This window comes from Pristis pectinata, chromosome 10 (genome assembly GCF_009764475.1).
Source record: "Pristis pectinata isolate sPriPec2 chromosome 10, sPriPec2.1.pri, whole genome shotgun sequence".
Lineage (NCBI taxonomy): Eukaryota > Metazoa > Chordata > Chondrichthyes > Rhinopristiformes > Pristidae > Pristis > Pristis pectinata.
Genome location: NC_067414.1, coordinates 29,637,392 through 29,653,216, shown reverse-complemented (window position 1 = coordinate 29,653,216; position 15,825 = coordinate 29,637,392). Strand labels below are relative to the sequence as shown.

At 40.6% G+C, this 15,825-nt stretch overlaps 1 protein-coding gene across 6 annotated transcripts in view; it reads left to right on the top strand.

The window, feature by feature from the left end:
* The window catches only part of eya4 (EYA transcriptional coactivator and phosphatase 4), a 343,216-nt gene extending 330,477 nt beyond the window's left edge, over positions 1-12,739 (top strand). For all 6 annotated transcript variants that reach the window (XM_052024458.1, XM_052024460.1, XM_052024456.1 and 3 more), the window contains one exon: positions 10,646-12,739. In XM_052024458.1, the coding sequence (XP_051880418.1) occupies positions 10,646-10,726 (81 nt within the window). In that variant the 3' untranslated portion in view covers positions 10,727-12,739. The remainder of the gene's footprint in view (positions 1-10,645) is intronic.
* Positions 12,740-15,825: the final 3,086 nt, after the last annotated feature.

Here is a 15,825-nt window from a genome sequence, read left to right as displayed (position 1 = left end):
TCATTTGTTCTATTGTCTTAATGTATAACTTTGGGAGGAGCAGCATCAGGTGCAAGGAGATAAGATGCATTTTTTTTAATAAATTGTAAAACAAAGTTATATTTTAATTATTAAACTTTGGGGGTAAATCTTTTGACACAGTGTCCCAATCAGACTCCAAGCTCACTGCAGTCTGGAGTATTCTGGTTTAAGGTTTCCGTGTACAGCAAGGAGTTGCACTGCAGGGACCATGTTGCTGCCCACATTCTCTCAGCTGAACTCAGCTCCATTTGGTTTTCATTTCCACCCCTGAGTCCGCATCACCCCAGACTCTGATTGACAAGATTAAGCCACCACAGCTGGAGTGCTGAAAATTCTGCAAAGTTTTTAAAATGTTTTTCCTTTCCATTAAGCCAAGAGGGAATTAATAAGCTTTTGCATCTTCCCCACCATTTGCAATGACCCTCCCCCATAAAATCAGTCAGGATTCAGAAACATAAGCTGCAAATTTAAATAAGAGATATAAATATACAGCTGACTTTACAATAAGCTCATCTAAATATTTTTAAATCATTTACAATGAAGAGCATTTCTATTATGAATTTAGAGTATCATATATTTGTGGCATGTAGGTATTAATTTTATAAGGAGATAAAACTCTTAATAGAAAATGAGTAAATGCTTGTTTTACAAAAAAAAAATTGCTACAGTGGTCTAGACATTGGATTGTAGCCAAAATGTGACTTATGTATGGACGGCAGCGGGAGTACATGTGTCATCCTCATTGGTTCACTGCCAGCAAGCTGCAGGTGCCAGTCATGTTCACTGAGGACAGTTGCTGGGGGAAGCAAGATTGCCCTGTTAAGCAAAAGACAGGCATGGGGAAAGTGAAGCCATCCCACCGGGAATCTGGTTGAGGGCAGCAGTTCCATCCTCAAGCATTGATCTGCAATGTTAGAGTGAAGGTAGGAACAGGACTGTTTTGTGCTTTGGAAAACATAAAACTGATGATTCTGGAAATAAAAACAGAAAATATTTGCAGCTTCTGTGGAGAAATAAACAAAGTTAATGTTTCATGTGGATAACCTCTCACCAGGACTATGTTCTCCTTACCTTTTGATAGCAACCTTTCAAGTTTTACTGTTCTGCCAAAACTGGGGATGTGGTCAATGGGAATAGAAGTTTCCACAGAATACAATATATAGAGATATGGTGTTGTTGCCAAGCCAATAATCTAGAGTTTATATTTACTTATTTTCGGGATCTGGGCATCATTGGCAAATCCAGCATGTTTTGTCTATCCTTAAATGCCCTTGAGAAGATGGTGAGCCACCTTCTGGAACCACTGCATTCCTTCTGGCGAAAGTACTCCCACAGTTCTAAGATTTGAACCCAGTGATGACGAAGGAATGAGAATATATGTCCAAGTTAGGATAGTGTATGGCAAAGGGTGGTGATGGTGGTACTCCCATGCACCTGAACTCCTTGTCCATCTTGATAGCAGAAGACACTGAGTTAGGAGGTACTGTCAGAGTAGCTTATATGAGTAAATGCACTGCATTTGTAGATGGTACATACTGCAGCCACTGTGTGTTGGGTAGTGGAGAAAATGAACTTTTTGGGTGATGGATGGGTACAAATGAAGCGGGCTGCTTTGTCCTGGATTGTATTCAACATTTTGACAGTCATTGGATCTGCACTTGTCCAGGCAAGTGAAAAGTGTCCCATCACAGTTCTGCTTCTTGTTGATGGGGAAAGACTTTGGGGGGGTCAGGAGTTGAATATTGTATTGGTTATTCAAAGACAACTTCATATCACATCATGACAGCTAGGTATTTTGAACGTGGGTATTTTTAACTTGAACTAAGACAAATGAAATAGGAGCAGGAGTGGACTATTTAGCCCCTCAAATCTGCTCTGCCATTGAATCAGATCATGGCTGATATGATTTTGGCCTCAACTCCACTTTCCTGCCTTTTTCTCATATCCCAGGAATCCCCTGTAGTGGAGCAATCTGAGTATCTAAGCCTTGAATATAGTCAATGAATCTGCCTCTGCAGTTCTCTGGCATAGAACATTCCAATGATTTACAGACTTCTGACAGAAATTGCTTCTCATATCCAGTTTAATGGGCAACCTTTTTTTTAATGAAACTATGACCCTGGTTCTAGATTCAACCACAAAGGTGAATTAGTATGTGCCTTATTAAACATCTGTTCTCTGGTGAAGAAGAATGGTAAACATTAAATTTACTCAGAGCAGTACAGTGGCACAGCTGGTAAATTCACTGCCTAGCATGCCAGAGACTTGGGTTCAATCCTGACTTCAGGAGCTGTCGACGTGGACTTTGCCCATTTCCCCTGCTACCATGTGGGTTTCCAACAGGTGCCCCAGTTTCCTCCCAAATCCCAAAGATATGCGGGTTGTTACATTAATTGGACGCTTCCATTGGCTCCTAGGGTGAGCGGTAGAATCTGGATGGTGTTAATGAAAGGATGGGGAGAATTAAAAAAATAGGATTAATGTAGGATTAGTGAAAATGGGTAGTTGATATTAGGCATGGACTCAGTGGGCCGAAGGGCCTGTTTCTGTGCTGTATCTCTCTATGATTCTACGAACCTCAAATTTCCCTGCAATATTCTCCTTCCGTCAAATATTTGCCTGTTCAAATAGCATATTTAATAACCCTTTGCAAACTCTTTAATGATCATTTTTTGATAAAGTTGTGTTCATGGCAAAAGTGTCTAAGCACTTCCATGTGCCTTTATTCCAGCATTGCATTTGCAGTGTCTAATGAAATCACTATTCATGCAATGTTCATTTCTGCCATTAGAGCTCAAAGGTGCAATCTACAACCTTCATGTCTCAGAACAACACCCTGCTATTTTGTTAGTTTTACCTTTATTTGAAGATATACTTTGTTGACCCTGGGGCAGTCTGACTGGGCAGTTAACTCATTGCAGACTGCTCAGGCACCTTCCAATGTCCACAGGGCATGCTAAACCTAAGATTTTTTTTCCAAAAATATACTTTATTCTTAAAAAATGTATATGTATATAATGCAGAACATTCATGTCATTGATTTTAATTCAAGCCAGTCATTATATTTACATTATCATAACATGAAATTTTCCTTTATAGCTTCATTGAGCAAACAGACCACACTGAGATTTACAGGATATGTTTCCTCCAGCATTTATCTGCTGAGATGCTCGTCCAGTGTGTGTTTCGGTAGTGACACTACCAACAGCATTCCCATTTACCAGAACATCTATATGAGGCAAAGCAGGGTCACAATGGCATATTGAATCACGGATCCCTCAGTACAACAAAGGATGTTGTTTGCCCCAAATGAAGAAATTATTGAAATATGCTAATGTGTTGAATATGTTTTGTTTACATCAACAGTAAAAATCAGATAACACAGAAATCAAAAATCATTCCACCTGTGTCTGAAATTTAACACATTGGTGCCTTTCCCATTTATTTGGGAGTCTAAATCTCCTCCCTGTCCTCTCTGAGGCTGCAGTCTAGCTGCTGGAAGGTTGGCCCCTTTCTCCTCCAGTCTGTACAGATGTCCTTAACAAACAGGAAACTATTACTTTAGACAAGCCAGCTTCAGACTTTTGGCCCCATTCAACTGAAGGACAGTGTCCAATTCTTGGCAAAATGTTGGTGAGCGTGCTGCTTCAAAGGCAGTTGTGGGAGGTGAATCGGGCCCTCATGAGGGGGCAGCAATGTCCTGAGCCCATACGCCAGAAGACCCCTTAGGGACTAAGGTAACAACGGCACAACAATTGCAGTCTGTGCAGGATTGTTCTCTTAATGAAGAGGTGTGAGAGTGGGGGAAGGGCATACCGCTTCTGCTGCAGAGGAGGGATCGGTTCCCACATGCCATCTCCCTGCTCCTGCAGGAGAACAATCTGCCCACATTTGGCATCACTCTTTCAAATTAATACAGATTAATATATAACATCAATATTTATACATGTAATACAAAGAGATCAGGATAACAATCATAGCATAGATAATCATAAAGAACAATAAAATATAAAAAAAACTGTAGATCCAACGATCTCTTAGTAAATGAAGATAATATAAAAGAAAGGAAAGAAAAAGATTTATTATATAAATTTAAAAAAACCCAAATCAATAAGAAAAATTGTAAACAATATAAACGAAACTAAACAAAAAAAGATTTTTAAAAAAACAACAAAAAAAAGAAAAAAAACTGGGCTAAAATTTCTCAGTAGAAACAGAGCAATATTATGTCGTCACATACCTCCCTGAAAGTGGCAACACAAGTGCTCATCACTGGGCGCATAGAGTATAAGTGTCAGGACGTCATGATGTAATTGTATAAAACTTTGTTTAGGCCGCACTTGGAGTATTGCATGCAGCTTTGGTCACCCCATTACAGGAAGACTTTGGAGAGGATGTAGAAGAGGTTTACCAGGATGCTGCCTCAATTAGAGGATATTAGCTTTGAGAAGAGGTTGGACAAACTTGGATTGTTTTCTCTGGAGCATCAGGCTGAAGGGAGACCTGATAGGACCTTATAAAATGATGAGAGGCAAAGATAGGGTAAATGGCCAGAATCTTTTTCCCAGGGTAGAAATGTCGAATACTAGAGGACATAGCTTTAAGGTGAGGAGGGAAAGTTTAAAGGGGATGCAAGTCCTCCAGAATGTAGGTCATTGTCTCCTAGCCCCGTACTACCTATTGTGAGAGCATGGAGATATATTGCTGTGCTGTTTATATTCCTCCATGTCCTTGCATCCACTGAGGCAGGCCTGACAGCACCGTATCACTCTGCACCAATGCCAGCCTTGCTATGACAGATCCCCATCATCTGCATACCCTGGGGAACACAGATGCACAGACACCCTCTGTCCCTAGTCCAATGAGCCACTGCACCAGATTCCTCACCAGTGCCGAACTGCAGACCACTAGTGCCCAGTGCATCTCCCTGCAACTCATGTTCCTTTACACCAATCTGTTGTTGCGAAGGTGATGTGGGGTGTTAGGCACAACAACACACTAAGGTCATTATCATCATCTTCCTCTTCCTCTCCCTCCAGTGTCCCCTCTTGTTCCTTCTGCTTCCCTTGTTCCATGTCCTCTTCCTCGGGTAAGCTAGGATAGGAAGAACCATTTGCTCATGCAGGTAATGATGTTATCTGTTAATCAAACAAAAGGGGATATGGTAGTCACAACCAAATACTGACAGCAAACATTTCTGGGAGGTTGCTAATTGCACTCGCACTTGAGGTGGTTTGGGGCTCCGTGTCTCCACTGCCCACGTGGTGCAGATGGTCTTCTCTATTGGTGAAGAACGCTGCACTTGCAAGGACCCTCCATCTGTGCAGCTGCCCTCCTTTTCATTCATCCAGCCCCATCGTCTTTGCCCAAATGATGTGATGAAAGACTTTCATTCTCATTCTTTTTGTGGTTTGGCCTCAGTGCAGGTAGTGGAAGGGGTAGGAGACCTGTGGTGAGGAGAGAGTAGTGTAATGGTGGGAGATGTGAAGGGTAACAGCCTTTTTATTTTTGTGCCTGAGCAAGTGTCAGGTTGCAAGAGCAGTATTATGTCAGTTTAGAGCTCACCTTGATATTTCTGGTCTGGTAATGAAATTTCTTGGGGTCCTGCTATATATGTGACCTGCTGTATAGGTGACCTCCAGACATCCCACACATCTGCCCGACTCTCAGGGTGCAAGACACTTCTCTCCTGGTGTCCATCTCATGCACCAGGACTTTGGTGTGCTGTTGTGTGAAATGTGGAGCTCTTAGCCTTCTCCTAAAGCCACTCTGTCCTCCGTGATAGCCATTGTGTAATATTGTGCCACTTTCTGCAATGAGGAGGGTGCCTTTAAGGGCTGATGTCCTTCTCTGATGACTCCACAGCCAAGTGTCAACAGCAACTGTACTGAATTTAGCATGATCCAATTGGGAACCATGCAGGTCCTGTTTTGGTGCATGCTTCTGGATGTACACTGTCCCAGCAACTGTTCAAACCTCTTTTTGGCCAATTACATTATTTTTTGGAAGGGCACTACTGAATTCGCTTCTTTGATCCCCTGAGCCTTTCTATCATCTATAAGGCACACGTCAGAAAGCAAATGGTTTACTCTTCGCTTCTCTGAGTGATTCCTTCTCCAATAACACTCATGCACAACACCATCTAATACAGACAGCCCACTTAATTGGCACCCATTCATGACCCTAAATGTTCAGTCCCTCTACCACTGCACTCTGGCTGCAGTCTGCACGAGCTACAGAATGCACCATAGCATCTCACCAAGTTTCTTCAATGGCACATCCCAAATCTAAATCCTCACCGTTTAGAAAGACAATGGCATCAGGCATATGGGAACACCACCCACTGCAGGATCTCCTTCAATTCACACAAATCCTGATTTGAAAGTACATCTCCCATCCTTCATCTTCACCGGGTAAAAATACTGGAGCTCTCCGTACAGCAAGTCGGAGTACATTCACCATGAGGACTACAAGAGGTTCAAGAACGTGGCTCGCCATTAGTTTGAAAAGACCATCAGGTTATGCAGACAACGCCCATTGTGCCATTTCTAAGAAGTGAACTTCTTCACAACCAGTATTATCCTGAAGGCATAGAGAAATTCCACATTCACGTTGTGAAAAGGGTTGATTATCCCATACAGTATATCTGCATTCTTCTTGGAAAAATAGAAATATTTAAAATTTAACACACTATGCTTTTGCAGCTTATACAAATATCCTCTGGTCTTCCCCAAGCAATCTAGATAAAATATCCTCTCAAGAGGAAAATTATGAAGCAATTTTGTATCCTTGCATGAAAAGATCATCAAGTGTATTATTTCTGAAGGAAATAACCACAGTTAAGGATTCCAAAGCTCGCTGTGTGAAGAACCCAAAACTGGTCAGAGGATTCCTAATGCAGTCTAACCAGATTCTTGAGCAAGGGCAAGATAATGATGCTCTATTTAAACAACGCAAAATATTGTTTGCTTTGGCTGTTGATCCTTTGCATTATTGGTGAATAATTAGAGTTAGTATGATCCCTTTCTCTCTCAACTGATATAAATTAGCTACCATGTAGAGTATGTATGCATTCGGTAATTGGATGTACAAGGCTGAAGGCCAAAGTTTGGGCATCCCCCAGTGGACTTGCAATATTTCTTCCTGCTACACAGCCCTGATGTTTGCCTAACTTTCAGTGTGTATTGGAGAGAACAACCATAACTGTTTCTGTTGTGGGATCTGTGGTAACACACTGAATAAGAAGTACAAAAGTAGATTGTGAGTGTCAGGCTCCCAACCAGTTGTTGAAGCCTGAAATCATCCAATTGCACCAGTGTCCATTCAGAATCTGAGCACGTGTGATTACCTTTGCTTTTGGCCCTGGACTATTCATTTGAAACGCAATAGGAAATTTGCATTAAGCATAAAATCTTTATTTCTGTAGTTCCTTTCGCATCCTCAGAACATACCAAAACACTTACACACCAATTAAAAAATCTGGTGATGTTGGTTGAGAGAAAAACATGAGCCCGCATAATAGAATCAACATGGGAGGAGGGCATTCGGGCCATCGTTCCTGTGCCAAGCCTCTGAAAGAGCCATCCAATTAGCCCTGCACCACTACTCCTTCACAATATCTCTGGGATTTTCCACCTTTTGAACTTTCATTTTGAAAGTTACCATTCTACTTGCATCATACTTTCAAACCTATAACAACAACTTGACACCTTAAAAAAAATTCCTCATCACACCCCTAGTTTCTTTTGTCTATCACTTTAAATTTTCCTATCACTGATAATAATTTCTCCTTATTTATTCCCCCAGGATGACTCCACTGCTCTTCAATAAGTGCCATGGGATCTCTAATTTCACCAAATTCATGGGCAGAGTCTTGACTTAACATCTCATCTCATCCTGAAGACAGTTGCTGAGAAATTAGATCACATAGCACACCATGTTAAAGGGATAGGGTCATAGAGATAGGACACAGAAACAGGCCCTTCAGCCCACCAAGTCAGCACCAATCATTAACCATCCATTTTTATACTAATCCTACCCTAACCCATTTATTCTCCCCACATTCCCATCAAATCCCACTTGCGCCCCCCCCCCCCCCCCACAGTCATCAACCATTCATCAGCAGGGGCAATTTACAATGGCCAATTAACCCATCAGCCCACACTTTTTTGGGATGCGGGAGGAAACTGTCGCACCCAAAGGAAATCCACACAATCACAGGGAGAACATACAAACCCCACACAGTCAGCACTGGGGTTGAACTCAGGTCGGGGTTGAACTCAGGTCACTGGAGCTGTGAGACAGCAGCTCCACTAGCTGTGTTGCCCTGAATAAATTTACTGTCCATCATCATTCATAACCAGAAGATATAAAATAAAGATGTGAGATGAAGAAGGTCCATGCAGACTAGTCTACATGGAATTTTATTTCCTTTCTTGTTTGATCAGCCATTTTACGGAGGAGTTTATAGGCTCCAAAAAAAGAGTTAATTGCAGTCATTGTGAGAGTCACAAGTGACTAATCATTACCAAGGTGGCAAGATCGGGGAATCTTGGATGACAAAGGATATTGAAGGTTTGATCAGGAAATAAAAGGAAGCATGTGATGGGTGTAGGTAAACAGAATCAAGTGAGGTTCTTCAGAAATATAGGGAGAGTAGACCAAACTTAAGAAAGGGATTAGGAGTGCAAAAAAGAGCCATGAAATATCTTTGGAGGGTAGCTGGGGAAAGTGTGGGTCCCCTTAGGAACCAAAAGAGTAATCTATGTGTGATGCCAGAGGATGTGGGCAAAGGTCCTAAATGAATATTTCTCATCTGTATTCACCAAGGATAAGGATGTGGAAGATAGTCAGTTCAGGGAGGAGTATGTTGATAGTATGGAACATGTCAGTATTAAGAAGGTGGAGATAATAGACGTCTTGAAACACATAAGGACTGATAAATCCCCAGAGCCAGATGAATTCTATCACAGAATGTTATGGAAAACAAGAGTGGAGATTGTTGGCATCTCAACAGAGATTTTTGTATCTTTGTTAGCCACAGGCCAGATACTAGAAGACTGAAGAATAGTCAATATTTCTTTACTTAAGAAGGGCAGTAGGGATAAGCCAGGTAATTATAAGCCAGTGAACCTTACATCAGTCATAGGGAAATTATTGGAGAAAATTCTAAGGACAGGATTTATGTACGTTTGGAAAGGCAGGGGCTGATCAGGAATGGTCAGCATGGCATTCTGCTGGGGATCTGTCTCACTAATTTGAGTTTTTTGAGGAGATAACTAAGAAGATTGATGAAGGCAGAGCAGTGGAAGTTGTCTATGTGGATTTTAGTATGGCATTTGACAAGTCCCGCATGGTAGGCTGTTCAAGAAGGTTAAGTCTCCTGGGATCCAAGGCAAACCTGCTAATTGGATCCAAAGTTGGCTTGGTTATAGGAGGCAGAGGGAACTGCTGGAAGGATGCTTCTCTGATTGAAAGTTTGTGACCAGTGGTGTACCACAGAGATTGGTGCTGGTACCCTTGTTGTTTGTGATAGTATATTAACAACTTAGATCTAGGAGGTATGATTAGTAAGTTTGTAGATGACACGAAAATTGGCAGTCCCCACACTACAGGAAGGATGTGAATGCACTGGAGAAAGTGCAGAAGAGATTCACTGGATGTTGCCTGGATTGGAGGACTTTAATTATGGTGAGATATTGGCTTGGCTGGGTTTGTTTTCCCTGGAGTGAAGGAGGCTAAGTGGTGACAAGAGAGAAATATATATGGTTACAAGAGGCATAGATAGGACTTATAGTCAAAATCTTTTTCCCTGGTTGCAGTATCAAAAACAAGAGGGCATAGGTTTAAGGGGAGAGGAAGGAGTTGTAAAGGGGATCTAAGGAGAAAGTTTTTTACAGAATGGTCAATACCTGGAAGGTACTGCCAGAGGAGGCTGTGGAATCAGATACAATTATTATGTTTAATAGGCATTTAGACAGCTCACATGGCAAGGCAAAAAAGCAAAGAGACCTAGTGCAGGTAAATGGGACTAGAGTATATGGGCAAAAAAGTCAGCATGGACATGGTGGGCCAAAGGGCCCATTTCTGTGCTGTACAATTCTGTGATTCTATGACTCTACCACTCGCATGTTCCCTCCCTCAGTAGTTAATATCAGATACACTATGAGAGTACAGCCATCCAAAAGTTTTATTTAATTGAATGAACTTCTCTCCTACCACAAGGTTCTTGGCATTTGCACGAAGGTCAAATGCCTATAGATATTTTGGGGCTTATGTTTCCAAAGTAAGGCCAGAGTGTGATATTACAAAAAGTCACTCTATGGTCTTATGCAGTGCCAAATCCCATCTACAAAAATGTAGCAAGGGTGTTTGACAACAATATTATAATATTATCTGTATTATAACCAGAAAAATGTGATGTAGATTCTGACATTTGATGCCCAATTGCTTTAACACAATTAGTTGCAGTATAAAACCATTGTAGTTAGCATCTACTCTCAATTTATTTATATTTACTGAGACACTTTTAAGAGTGCAGAATTTAAATCTATCAACATGTTGTTAATGCAGGTTCACTGATTATTAATGCTGAACAGTTTGTTTCATTTTCTTCTTCCTGCAGCACAATATGCCATTCTGGAGGATATCAAGCCACTCTGATCTGTTGGCTTTGAACCAAGCACTGGAACTTGAATACTTGTAGCTGCCTTGTGCAGCACAGCCAGAGATACAAAGTCAACAACTATTAGCAACCTTTAGGAATATGTGAAGTTTCCCTCTGTGATCTACAGCACCTCTGGCTTCCACATTTGTCTTAAGAAATGAAGAGAATTGATTTGTCATGTGAGGCTATTGAGAATTCAAACTGCTGAACAGTGACTGGTACATTGAACCTCTGCATAAGGAACTATGTTGGTCTTAGGAAAATATTGTTCATTATAGATAAAGTGCAAGTTGTGTGTATTTTACAACTCTTCAAGTGATTATACAATGCCCAGGATGCTTGAACAGCTCATACAATGAACTAGTTCTTTACGAAACATGAAGCTGCTTCCAATGCATCCGGCATGAAGTTATTCAACGGCATTCCTTGCCATTGGATTGTCTCAATAATGCAGTGTTTCAAGCAAACTTTAGTCTGCTTATCCAGGCTGAACCTGCATTAGAAGTGCACTGGGCTACATTGACAATCACATCTAGACCTGCAGTTTGTGTAACTTAGTTACTGTGAGAGCTTATACTAAGTTAGCAGCTGGATTCAAAAACATATTGCTTTTATGAGGATAGTCACTTTTTGTAAAGCTTGACAAGAAGAATATACATAAACGATGTGTTGTGCCTTAAAAGAAGACAGTGTTGGTGTGTTACAATGTAACTTTTGTTCCACAAATGTGTAGATAAATTCTTTGTGATGATTATTTTTTTGAAATGACCAAATTATTAAAAGAATCAGAAGTAAAAGATTTCTGCGTTGTATAAGCAGAGAAGCAATGTTCCAGGCTGTTGGTCTAAACAGGAAATTAAAAATTGGAGAGTTTTTGTGTTTTACTTGGATTTTAGTGTTTAATTGTAAATTACAATCCTTAATAATATCCAGGAGAAACTTTTTAATTTAAACTGTGAGGTAATCTATTTTAGTCATTAAGAAACAGCTTGACACTTTTTGACATTATGCTAGTTTTATCATTTCTGGGAAATTTCTTAAAAGAATTTTGGTTTGGGCACTTATTTGATTTCATGCAAGTCTATATTTTCTTTAAATCTGAAAAATATACTCCCCCATCCTCATTGAATACATATAAACTTCATCCTAATTCTCCGCTCCCTGCCTCCTTCCTCCCTCCATTTGATGTTTCTGAACAAAAAGGAATGAATGCATAGATAAGGGTTTTGATCAAGTTTAAAGGCTTATTGCATTTTCACCAACAGATTCACTCTACAACTGGTAAGTTATCCAACATCCCATGTCAAGATTTTCTTTCTAAACCAGTATTGCAATTACTAGTGTATTTTAATGACTTGGTTCATAAAACATACCTATAAATAAAGCCAATATTAAAAGCCTTTAAACTAAATTTCTCTTATATGAAATAAATGTAGTTGTGCATTATGTATTTTTACGGCATTTTGGCAGATGGGATAAAGCATGTTAAGAAAGGGTAATAGTAGGATTGCATTAAAAAGTACTAAAACATAGCAATAAAGTTTTTCTAAATGTATAAAATTGCTTCTATTATAGCTCAGTTGCACCTTTGTTGAACCTCCCAAGTATTACCTTATCAATTTCTGCATACAATCTGACTTTACTGTGTAGCAATGAGACAGTCCTGTAATATTTAGGCTTCTGACATTTTGTGTCTATTTATATGGAACTTCTGCACAGTTTAAAAGTACCAGCATTCTGACCTTTATATCACACAAGCATCTCCTTCGTAACTAAATAAAGAGCAAATTGTACATAATGTAGACTGGGTATTCTGCCAATATGCTGTAACTCCAATTTCTCCTCAGCTCTGTGTGTGATTTAGAATAGGGGATATTCAGAGGATGCACACTACATTGATACACCACTCTGATTGTCTTTGTTCCTACAGATACCGGCTATGGGGCTATAGAATAATATGTATTGGCCACACAGCATCGTTTTAGTGGTAACACTATACTGTTTATGTTTTTTTTATTTATTTTGATTGTGCTTTCTGAACATTAAAATCAACTCTTGTGGAAATTTAAATGGTCCTGGGTTTTTTTGTAATATATTTAGTGTGAATTATCTTAAATTTACATGTACAGAAACAGTCTTGATACTTCTGTGTTTCAAAATGAATAAAGCAAACTAATTTCAATGATTAAGACAATCTCAGTTTTTGGGACACATTAAGTAACTATTTCAATGGTAAAATGTTTACATATATAACAGCAGTTTATTTGTCAGCCTTAACACAGGGAAATGCTAAAGCTGCTTCTCAGAAAGGATAGATGCTTGGCTAAGGTGAATTGGGGGAGGTAAATGGAGGTAGATTTGGGGGTGGATTTTAAGAGTAAGGAGAATTCCATGCTAAAGGGACATTGTGATTAGAGGTGCAGATAGGAAGCAGTTTTCGGCCTTTTGGATGAGTTAAAGTTTGTTTAGGCTGACTTGATTTGAGGAATCTAGAGGAATATAGAGTGACAAATCATAAATGAGAGTTAGGATGAGTTAGAAACAGAAATGAACAATAAAATGAAGGTAAACATATATGGTATTGGTGCCAGATTGCAACTGAGGAGTTAAATTGGATAATGCTTGAAAAAAGGACAAGAGGATCATGATTATTCATCCATGCCAGTTCAATAAGCTGCAGGCAGTGCATGAAATTCCCCTATTTGCCATATTACATCAGCAGGGAGCCAGTATCAAGAGAGATTAGCACCACTGCAAGCTAACCTGCACTGCATAAAGTTTGTCTGCACCACCAAACGGGACCATCCATTGTGACAGCAGCTGTTGGTGATAATGACGTGCCGGAAGATAAGTGGCACAGCACACAAGGTGTGCTGTACATTTTGCAACTACACTTCAGCCTTGTTGGAGGAGGTAGTGGGATAGCAAGATGTCCTGTGTTCACAGGGGGTCAGGATGCCCTCTTGATCTGCTCAAAAGGCAGTGGGTAGAAACAGCTGTGGAGAAGAATACCAAGAACTGAGCCCAAGGACCAATACAGTTCCACAAGAAGTTCAACAATCTCACCTACTTGTTCACAGTCATTAAACACATCAGATAGCACTGTAATCCCATTGACTTTATCAGTAACTTCAGACACTTATCAAAATACCACTACCAACAATCTCTCTCAGTACTGAAATCTAACCTGTACTACATCACACCCTTAGACACTTAACCCTTCTTCAAGTTTCATTATTCATATTTCACAACTAGCAGACTCTGCCAGTTATCCAACAACAAGCATGTCACCCAAACACAATACTAACTTATACTAACTTTCACTTCTCTTGTCGGATGAGATGATGCTCAAACAGCAGCAGCAGGAAATAGGAAGGGTCAGGTACATGAGCATCACCTTATCCCCATGAAGGAAAGCGTGCCTGCCATCCCTAGAGTGCATAGCCTGTGGCAGGATCTGAGATCACAGAGGGCGATGATATCTACATAATCCTCCTTTCCCCACATCCATTCTCCTCTTCTTCTGATATATGAACTTGGTGTAAGCGTACAGCATTCCTTCCACCACCCCTCAACTCCCCTCACCTCCTTTCAGTTGGAGGAGAAATGTATCCTAACCAGCAGCGATAGAAGAGCAAGAAGAGAAGGAAAGCAGAAAGTTACTTAAATTGACACTTGCACCAACCGGGTCTGACATCTTGCGTGCTGTAGAGGTTAGCTTAGAGACAGCATCTGCATGTGGTGAATCACCTGGCATATTAGGCTACAGCCAGAGTAGGGAGATAGTGCAAATATCAATCCCCCAGAGCAAGGTCATTCACTAGCTCTGCTGTAGAGGACTATAGGAGGTATGATTAATAAGTTTGCGGATAACATTAAAATTGATGGTGTTGCTGATAGTGAGGAAGATAGTCTTTGGCCACAAGATGAGATTGATCAGCTGGCAAGATGGACAGAGCGATGGCAGATGGAACTTAATTCTCATAAGTGTGAGGTGATAAACTTTGCAAGGATTAATAAGAGTAGGACATACACATGAATGGTAGGGTCCTAGAGAGTACTGAGGAACAGAGGACCCCTGAAGGTGGTAGCACTGGTAGATAATGTGAAGAAGGCACATGGGATGCTAAATGTTATTAGCCAGGCATAGAATAAAAAAGCATGAATGTTATGGCATAACTTTATCAAGCCATATCTGGTGTACTGTGTGCAGTTCTAATTGCCACACTATAGGAAGGACATGATTGCTCTGGAGAGGGTGTAGAGATGATTGACCAGGATGTTGCCTGGAATGGAGTGTTTCAGTTCTGAAAAGAGACTGGAGAGGTTTGGTTTGCTTTCCTTGGAGTGGAGGAAGTTAAGCTGAGGGAGGACGTGGTAGAAATATATAACATTATGAGTGACAAAAATGGGGTACATAGGAGGAAACTATATTTCATATATAACAAGTGTTATATATAACAAAGGAGCACTTGAATCGACAAGGCATAGATACCTATGGACCAAGTGAAGGTAAATGGGATTAGTATAGATACGTACTTGATGGTCAGCATGGTCATGGTGGGCTGAAGGGTCTGTTTCTGTGCTATGACTCTGTGACTTGGTGACACACATGAAAAGTATGATGGGGTAACCTTAAGGAGAAGATCGATGGATAGGCCGAGTTAATTGCCAGAAAACCAAGATGTGATGTCAAGGTCCATGGAGGAGACCGGTACCAATTTTACACACTTCTTTGCACAAGGCTTGGAGCCCTCAACTTCAGAATGGAATTGGCAGTAATTTAGTTATCAGGCTTGTAGGCCCAGCCATCATGCAATCGCTGAAGCTGATTTCTCACCTTTGATTGCAGCACAAGCAGAAGACACCCACGATCTGGGTGCTGCAATGGAAGCTTGTACCTTGGTTATCCATGCTCGGCTAGCAACCTTGCAAGCTCAGACTATTGTTATCAATCCTCAGGATACCATTAAAGGGACTTGTTGGGGCTCACAAGAGGCCAAAAATCTACTTTCCATCAAAACAATCAGATTGCTGACATGCCAGTCCAGGGGACACAATTGCTGTCTTCTCTCAGGATCAAAATAATCCTGATTGTCACCCTGCCCCTCCACTAGTTCCTACGTTGTTTCCTGTCA